Source organism: Chrysochloris asiatica, unplaced genomic scaffold, assembly GCF_000296735.1.
Source record: "Chrysochloris asiatica unplaced genomic scaffold, ChrAsi1.0 scaffold00021, whole genome shotgun sequence".
In the NCBI taxonomy this organism is placed as follows: Eukaryota; Metazoa; Chordata; class Mammalia; order Afrosoricida; family Chrysochloridae; genus Chrysochloris; species Chrysochloris asiatica.
Window position 1 is genome coordinate 29,033,832 of NW_006408539.1, and position 9,799 is coordinate 29,043,630.

At 41.8% G+C, this 9,799-nt stretch overlaps 1 protein-coding gene across 1 annotated transcript in view; it reads left to right on the forward strand.

Annotated features, from left to right (window-relative positions):
* LOC102813759 (chromosome unknown open reading frame, human C18orf63) overlaps positions 1-9,799 on the forward strand; it is a 141,116-nt gene that overhangs the window by 30,017 nt on the left and 101,300 nt on the right. Inside the window, exons 7-10 of the mRNA XM_006837589.1 lie at positions 5,124-5,233; positions 6,570-6,666; positions 6,780-6,865; positions 8,413-8,596. Coding sequence (XP_006837652.1) covers positions 5,124-5,233; positions 6,570-6,666; positions 6,780-6,865; positions 8,413-8,596 — 477 coding nt within the window. The remainder of the gene's footprint in view (positions 1-5,123; positions 5,234-6,569; positions 6,667-6,779; positions 6,866-8,412; positions 8,597-9,799) is intronic.

Consider the following 9,799-nt stretch of genomic DNA (forward strand, 5'->3'; position numbering starts at 1 on the left):
TTGAGCTCTGATCATCCAGTCACTGAAGCCAGGATAAGTGGGTATTATCTGCAGGTATGGGTGTTCTTTTGGCTAGGATTTTGTTGAGAATTTTTGCATCTGTGTTCCTGAAGGATATTGGTCTATAATATTATTTTTTAGTAATGCCTTTGCCTTATTTGGCATAAGAGTTATACTTCATAATATGCATTTGAGAGTTTTCCATCCTTTTCTGTGTTGTGGAATAGTTTGAGTCAAATTGGTATAAGCTCTTCTCTGAATGTTGGGCAGAATTCACCAGTAAAGCCATTTGGACCTAGACCTTTTTTGTTGGGAATTTTTAATGACCTGATCATTTTCTTCTTTTTTAACTGGTGCTTGTGTGTTGGTGTGTTCTTGGGCTTTCACCAACTGCTTCCTGGTGGGTATGATTAGAGAATGGAAGCATGCGCACCATTCTCTGGTCGCTGTTCATGCAGCTCAGTTTAGGGTGGGATTGACTGTTGGTTTTTGTCATTGATCAGGTGTATTACAGCTGATACTGACTCTTGCCCAGAAGGTGGGACTACAGACGGCATGATTGTGGCTGGGTAGTTGCTGTTCTCCATCGGGCGAGACAATAAGATAGAAAGACATAAGATAGAAAAAAAGACAATAGATAGATAGACATAAGATAGCAAGAAAACAATAACAATAAGCAAACAATAGCAAAATAATAATAATAATAATGGAGGAAAAATAAATAAAGCAGGAAACAGCTACAAAAAGAATACAGTAATTAAAAAGAGAAAATAAAAAATAAAATGAAAATCACAGAAGAGAAAAATATATTAGAAAATGAAAAAAAAGGAAAAGCACTAAACACAATTGTTGTTATGTGCCGTGGAGTCGGTTCCGACTCATAGCGACCCTGTACAGGGTTTCTGAGGCTGTAAATCTTCACAGGGGCAGAACACCTCATCTTTCTCCCGCGGAACAGCTAGTAGTTTCAAACTGCTGACCTTAAGGTTCGCAGCCCGATTCATAACCACTATGCTACCAGAGCTCCTAAACACAATTAGGGAGAGGGATAGTAAAAGAAAGAGACCAGAGAGTAGTAAGGAAAGACTCAAGAGCAAAAATAGAAGAAGGGAATGGGAGGGGAAAGAGAAACAGAAGAACAAATGAAGGTAGAGATAGAAAGGATAAAAAGCAAGAGAAGGTAAAAAGGGAATAAAGAATAAACAAACAATAACAAGGAAAGGAAAAACAGGAAGGGTGCATGACCCAGAGAGGAGAAAACTCTTGGGGGTTCCTGCCAGCCAAGGATTTCACATGGTGGGTGGGCAAGGGATGAAACAGTGGTTTTTGGCCCTAGATGAAGTTCCTATATGCCTAGGTTTTTCTGCTCTGGGCACCCAATCCAGAAAGAGTTCATGCAAACCCTAAAGAAGCTGGGATCAAGGTGTTTCCATCCCAGAGGGCAGCTAGGGATGAAAGTTCCCATTAGTCCAGAGCTGGCCAGAACTGGCCCTGCAGGTCTTGAGCTGGTCTCAGTTGAATGTAGGCTCCAGAACTGGGGCAGATATAGCTTGCTGTTCACTTAAATGCAATTCAACAACTGCCTGGCTCATCATTGTGGTTCTGACCACCAGAAAGCAGGAGCTTCACTAGGGATATATGCAGGTGGGGCTGGTCGCACCTCTGGCCACCAGGGCAATGTGGGCTACAAGAAAAAAATGCCCGTTTCTCTCTGCCAGTAAGCAGTATGCCTCTGTACCACTCAACTGCCCTCAACCTCCAAAAAGCTGCCCTTGGAAGTTCACACTGGCTATTCCATGCCTGACTGGCCAGCACAGATCACCTGTCTCTCTTTTTTCCCCCATGTCTGTCTGTTTAGCTTCTTCTAGTAAGGGTTAGTTTTCTAGGGCTGACTAGGGCTAACTCTGCAGGTTTGGAGCAGGGCTCACCTGAATCCAGGCACGCAGCTCTCACCACCATGGGCCTCCAACCCTTGGAAAGAGGGTGCTTCACTGGGAGTGTACACAGGAAGGGGCCAGCCACACCTCTGGTCACTAGGGGAGTGTGTCAAACAAGAATAAATCACGTCTTTATGTCCACGAGTCCCTGTACACCTTTGGACCATCAAATCTCTAACTTGTCTCTAAAGCCACTCACAAAAGTTAAGACAGCACCGGCACAGGTCACTAGTCTGTGTCCTTTTTTGTGTGTGTGTGGCATCTGTTTAGCTTCCTATCCTAGTAAGCATTCAGTCCATTTCTCAATACCTACATCTGAAGTTCAGGGTTCCAGGGATGGCAGACTGGTCTGTTTCATTGGGATTTCTGTTCTCTTTCTTATTGAGGGTCTGTGTAGCACTTTTACGTAGTCCACCATCTTGCCTCTGCCTCCTCCTGAATTTTTTGAAGTCCCCTTATATTGCTTTCATCTGTTTATGCAAAGAAAACCTTCTGTCAGTCTGATGCAGATTTGGTCCTATTAGTCCCATGGGCAAAATTCTTTTAGGGTGATGCTCAAGATTCCACAGCCGTACTTGACCTAAACACCCACTTCTTCCTCTTCTTTTACCACCAAATCTAAAACACTGTTTGAGCTCATAGTAAATGCCATCTCACCCTCGTTGTCATGTATTTTTACACTTGACGCTTTCCTCTAACAGAAGGGACCTGTCTTGCTTGTATTTTGTTCATTCTCAGTGGACCTAGCACAGAACCTTCCATGCTAGTAATCACTCACTAACTGTCATTTTCCTTCTCCCTAGAATCCTGTCTTCAGAGCTCTTTTCTTCTCTTTACCAGGCTCACCCATTCCAATGACTTTTACCTATGCACTGTTGTTGTTGTTGTTGTTAGGTGCTGTGGAGTCAGTTCCAACTCTTAGGCACCCTATTATACACAACAGAAGGAAACACTGCCTGGTCCTGCACCATCCTCACAACTATTCCATTCGAGCACATTCTTGTAGCCACTGTTAAACCATCTTGTTGAGGATACCAGTCAGATCTTTTTGTATAATTGCAACCTTTCTGTCCTGTGTTGAAATCTTTCTCTTGAATGGACTAATAGTGCTCAGACTTAATGATGTCTAAAATGAATGTATTTATTGGTCTCCCTCCTCAACCCTATATCAGTTCCTTCTTTATATTTACTCTTTTGATTACTGGCATCAACAGCCAATTTGTTTGTTACCTCTTTAGAAACTTTGCAGCCATCATGAGCTCTTTCTCACTTTCTGTATCCAATTTAATTAGTCTTTACTAGCCTGCCTTGGTCTCTGAAACCTACTTCCTCCTGTTCATCACCATTCCTGTTGCTCTTGTTAGGACCACCTTGTTTTGCCTGGACTATTAAATTAGTCTCCAGACTGGCCTTCTTGCTTATTTTCTTTATTCTTCCGTCACAGTGTTAACAGAGATTTTTCTCCAAAACAAGGTGCCCAGTACCTCAATATTCCCTAGAGAAAATAAAATCTATAAAGAGGAAGTAATATTTATTGGAGTCCTGGTGTGGCACTGTTGGTTATACACTGGACTGCAAGGTCAGCAGCTCACCAGCCACCCCTCAGGAACCCTAGATAAGGTTGCTATGAGTCAGAACTGACTCGAAGGCACCTAACAACGACAACTTGCTTATCAGTATGGCCTTGTTGACATTTGTAGATGTGTGTGAATGAATACAAGCTTGGTTCTAAATTTGTTGTCTCTTGGTGTGTATGGTGAACATTTTTAGAATAATCTGTGTTGACTCATACCACGGAGAAGCCTGCAGCAATTGACTTGAGTCTCGGAATAGTGTAGAGCACAGCAGAAAGCTGTGCACCGAAGCATGTAGGTTTATGTGAGAACCCATCAGCTGCTGACATCTAGACCTGTGCCTGCCTCCTCGGAATTCCCCATTGGAGTTTTTCCTCACATAGTCTGCTTCTTCCACCTGCTGGTCCTGGATATCCCGGTGTTCACCACTTCTCCTTACCACACTGCAGCTTGTCTCCTAAACACAATACGGCACAGCACAGCACAGGCAGTGTCTTTACTAGTTCTGCCTGGCCTGGCTCTCACACCTCAGAATACAGCCAGCACAGCTTCTCCTCCCTTCTCTCTGGTCATGGTTTCTGCTCCCCTGCTCTTACTTGTCCCGTCTCGTCCTGTCCTGGAGTTTTCACAGTCGCTGTGGGAGTTCAGAGCAGGGCAGGCTCTGACTAGGACTCGGATAAACTTGAGTGGGCAATGCTTTAAGCAGTATTAGAGTTAAAATGCTCCTGACTCATCCAGGCAATAAAAAGTTGGCCAGTTTAACTTGTGCTAGATGGACATGGGCAGTGAGGTTAGAGCACTGTTTCCCCAATGATGTTGTGGAGACCGGTTAAGAAAGGGGAGAGGGACTGTGAACCACCCTCTCTGATCTCAAGACAGGGACTGCTCACCCACTCATATGCCACCTCTCCTGTGTTCTCTGTGTGTCTTTGAAGCAACGGAGCCAAGGAGACTTCCCAGGGCAGATAACAAACAGAAACTGCCCTTGGTACCCACAAGCTTACTGGTCCTCAGGGACTACCCCTGGGGAACAAGGAAGAGCTTTCCAGGAGGTGGAGCTAGAGGGGCTTGCTCTGTGCTCTCCCTCCAAATGCTGCAGGTCAAGGATAGCTCCTGACTCAGCCCCTTCCGGGACTCCCCCAGAAAGTGGGTTCCTAACACACCATGCTTACAAATGTAAATCCCTTCCATGGCAAGGGGGATTGAAGGCCTGTATGTTAACATACTCAAAAAGAAATGGAAAACCAAGGAAATAAGCATGGTTTATGTGTTTTGAGTTTGGAGGCTGAGAGGAAGAGCAGGAAATTAGGACAGTGTCTACTTGAGGCACAGCTGGATGTGTTATACAGGATTCAGTCATGCAGAAACTGTGTTATGACGACATGTATGTAATTGTTGGTGTTACGTGCCTTTGAGTCGCTTCCAATGCTTAACAAGGGTTTCCGAGGAATGACTGGTGGTTTTGAACCTCTGACCTTGTGGTTCAAACCGATCTTGTGGTCCAGTGCTTATAAAGATGTAAAACAAAGATGTATTTTTAATGTCTCCTTTGCCTTGCCAAATTCTTTGGAGGATGCGTGCTATTAACTAACATCTTTATTTCTATTGGAAGCTGAGAGAATTTGATATTCCTGAGAGTGTTATCAAGAAGTTTGAAGCTAACAAGAATGCCATCATTGACAGTCATACCATCTTAAGCAACTGGTGCTACGTGTTGCCAAGGTGGGAATTTGATTTGTTGGTAGGGCACATTTGTTGGCAGATGCCCAACATGGTCATTTTCTCTCATTTGCTGGGTTCACATCGGTAATATTGCCAGACTTAAAGTTACTATTAATTTCCTTTAGGAAACAACTAAACAAATAGTTGTTTCACGTTTTGTTTTTGATCTAGTTTAAAGAAAGAGTAAGATCTCTAGATTCTGTTATGCAATGACCTAAGACCTGACACACTTGTCCCTAATAGTTGATGCCTCAGTGTGATTGAAGAGGGAACTGAGTTTTCAGTTTATAACGGCTCCAGGGGAACAGCTTTGATAGTTGTATAAACAGGACTATTGGGATGCAAGAGAGTCCCTGGTGGTGCAGTAGATTAAGTGTTTGGCTGTTAACCAGACAGTCAGCAGTTCAAACCCACCGGCTTCTCAGACCCTCCACTGGAAGAGAGGAAGAAATCTGATCCCATAAAGATTTCCAGCCTCTGAAACTCCATGGAGCAGTTCTCCTCTGTCCTGTAGGATCCTTATGAGGTGGATTCCACTCAACAGCAATGTGTTTGAATTGGGATGAAGTTTTAATTTGCTCAGTGAAAGAAGTCTCATTTATTGGTAGCATATGCATAATAGGAGCCCTGGGGTGGTACTGTGTGTTAAAGTGCTGGACTGCAAAGTCATTTGAACTTCAGGATTGGCCTTTTAAGCTCACCAGCTGCTCCTTGGAAACCCTATTCAGGATTGCTATGGGTCGGAAATGACTGGACTTAACAACAATAATAACAACATATGCATGATAGTTTAGAGTCCTGGTATGGTACGGTAGGATAAGCACTGGACAGCTAACCACAAGGTCAGCAGTTCAAACCCACTAGCCACTCCTCGGAAACTCAATACAAGACCATTAAGAATCAGAACATGACAACACTTAACAACAACCAAGACATAATAGTTTACTTATTGCAGCAGGGAAGAGATACATAGGGAACATAGATTTGGCTGATTAATTCAACCCTTAACAGTCTTTTCTTAAAGTCTGACAATTAATTAACTGACATGCCCTTGTGTGGCGGCATTTTCTTCCTTATGATTTGGTGGGGTTTTTTCCTTTCATAGCCATTAGCTTTTTTTCTTTCTTTCTTTCTGTATTTTATTTTCTTACTCAGTTTAGATTTTTCTGAAAATTATAGTTGCTGAGACTGAAGTTTATGTTTGGAACTAGGAGAAAATGATTCATTTGCTACCTAGGAATGGATAGTTACACCCTGTGTCTAAGCCACATAGTTAACTTATCAAACCATATTTAAGCATTGTTTCAGAATATTGAGAAGCTCTTCTTTTTCACAGCATGAAAATGGGACAGATAATAAATATACTTCACACCACGCCCCCTGACTGCCCTTTCCACTCGTATAGAGACTTCCAGAAACACTGGAATGACCTGGTAAGTAGAGCGCCTACATAGCCTTCCTTACAAGGGACTGAATTTGTATCTTGTAATCCAACCTGCTCCTACCTTCCTCTAAAGATGATTTCAACTTTGTGCTTAATTTTTAGTATGGCTATAAACTTCCAGAAGATTGTGGGACTATGAAAATATACTGCAGCATCTACTTCAGAATGATAGGAGAAAGAATCTTCACGTATCCTTTCTACAACCACGTGTGACAGATGCTCTCTGCTCACCTTGATCCCCCAAGCTTACCACCGCCCCACTTTTATTGTTACTTTCAGCCTCCTCCTTGCTTAATGAGACTACTACTTGACTGCCTTTTCTGTGTGTGTGTATTTCTATTTTGCTTAGGGTTTTCCTCTACTTCTTTTCGAGGATGAGCTCAATGAGGATGATTTTTTCTGTAAATACTATTTCAGTAGTTTAGGCAGAAAAGAAACTTTAGAGTAGCTGTAACATTGCTTCTTAGTACAAAGAAGTAACCAAAGGATTCTCCCTCTAGTGGTGCCAGGTAGTACTGAGAGCACTGAGGTAGAAGAACCAGTAATCTAACACAGTCTTGCTTTCTTTATGGACGATTATTTAATTTTACAGGCAGAGTTTAGAGAATTTAACTTACACTTAACATTCCCCATTCACTTAATAAAACCTCTCTCAACACTTGCTTTTGAAGGCTCTGCCTTTTTGGTGTTACTGCCTGGCATTTCAAACAGAAGGAGAGCCACAGCTTTTCCTTTCTGAGGTCACGTTTTCTAACAGAAATATTGATAGTAAAATTGAGGTTGCGATATATCAGTTATCCCCTTTCGTTATTCCAAATCTTCAGAACGGTTTCTTTAGAACAAGTAACTACTTTTCTCAAGGGACTGCCTTGAACGTAGAACCACTATAAATGTGGTTCTCTGAATGGAATTTCCTACTGCTTTTGTGCCTGTAACTTGTTTGCTATTTACTATAAACACTCACTGTAATGATAGTCTATTAGAAGTCCTAGCATGGAGCTGTAGATAAGCACTAGACTGCTAACCACATGTCGGCAGTTACAAACCTACCAGCCGTTCTCAGAAACCCTATACAGAGTCATTATGAGTCAGAACCAACTCAGTGACACTTAACAACATCATAAGGCTCATAGGAGCCCTGGTGGCACAGTGGTTAAGTGCTCGGTTAAACACTGGCCAAAAGGTCAGTGGTTCCAACCCATTAACTGCTCTATGGGAGAAAGATGTTGCATTCTGCTTCCATAAAGATGACAGCCTTGCTCTGTCCTACAAGGTCACTGTGAGCGAGAATCAGCTGAACAGCAGTGGGTAACCAGGTGTATGTTGTTGTTAAGTGCCGGAGAGTCAGTTCTGACTTACAGCGATCCTGTATAGACTTTCCGAAGAGCAGCTGGTGGGCTTGAACTGCCAACTTTGTGGTTAGCAGTCTAGCGCTTATCATGCAACACCATACCAAGGCTCATCGTGCCTTCTTTATAATGTTTGAAACATCTTAGTTTAGACAACCATATAATAAAGATAACAATGAGTTGCCTTGATTGTGTATTAACATGGACACACAGTCACCTATGAAATTGCATGCTTTTGAGTTCTGGATGGTATGGAATAAGCTAAATAAAAGATAATTCGAATTTATTTATTATGCCTTTAAAAACTTTTTTTCAATATTTTTTAAAATTTCAAATTTCTCTTAGGTACAAAAGAAAAATGTTGCACGTTCTTTAACATTGTTCAGATACCCTCTCAGTTGCATCAGAAGCCAGCCCATACAGTTTTTTCCCAGAGTGGATTTGGAAAGTGTGTTGAAAAGTTTTCTTATGGATCTGAAATCTAAACTCCCCCACATATGTGGATTTTCCATAAAGATGACAAATAAGCCATGCTACTACACACAGGAACTCACTACACCCTCTTTACAGGTAAGTGATTTTTTATCCTGTGTGTCCCCTTATCTACCAGACCTCATGTCTTCTATGGAAGAATACCTAACGTACAGTGCTATAGTTGTCTTTTCAGTTCAGCGTTCCCCGGGAACTATTTGTTCATACATTCATGGATGTATTCCAAACAAAACGTATTTAGGCATGTTTCTGTGCTCAGTGGGTGACTGCAAACAAGTTTTCTCAGTAGTCCACTTAGTTTCCTTAGGGTGCCTTCAAAAAAAAAAAAGTCCAAGGCTGAGAGGTCAGCTCAGAAGGTCATGGCTTCTAGGTTTGGGGAATCTAAAGTGGTCATCTTGGTAGATTTTCTGTAAGAGCATAGGATAAAGAACTTTTAAGAAAATTGAAAACTGTGTTGACAAGAAATTTGCTCTGAGGAATATTATCTGTTATAACAATGCATCTGCTCATTCTTTGATACTATCCTATGAGAGTTTCATTGGGAAATCTTACCCCACCCACCTTATAATACTTTTCTGCCCTGTTCAGATTTTTTCTTATTTGCCAAACCTCAAAGAAACAGCTTTTGAGTGCCACAAGAATGCCAAAACTGCCTTTTTTAAAAAAGAAAAAAAACAACATTTTTAAAAGCTTGATTGTAAATTGAGTGGAGATGTGAAGAGCATACCAGCAGTCCCACATTCAGTAAATCATACACTTGGTGTCATTACACTGATTGTTGCTCTTTCCATGTACAATTCGTTCACAGTGGTTTCCTCTATTCCCTTCAGCTCTTGCACTCCCCCCTGTGTCTTCCACCATCTTTATATCTTCTGGGACAATATCCTCTTGTATATTACTTCACCTACCACTCAGATTGACAGTCCTGGTGTGGTACTATGTGACAATATGTAAGCACTGGGCCTCAAGGTTACTTTGAACCACAAGGTTGGTGGTTCAAACTCAACCAGCAACTGCAGGGTAACAACCTGTGATATGCAGATGATGCAACCTTGCTTGCTGAAAGTGAAGAGAACGTAAAATATTTACTGATGAAGATCAAAGACCACAGCCTTTAGTATGGATTGCATCTCAATATAAGAAAACAAAAATCCTCACCGCTTGACCAATAAACAACATTCTTATCAACAGAGAAAAGATTGAAGTTGTCAAGGACTTTATTCTTCTTGGATCAACTATCATAGAAGCAGCAGTCAGGAAATCAAATGGTGTATTGTATAA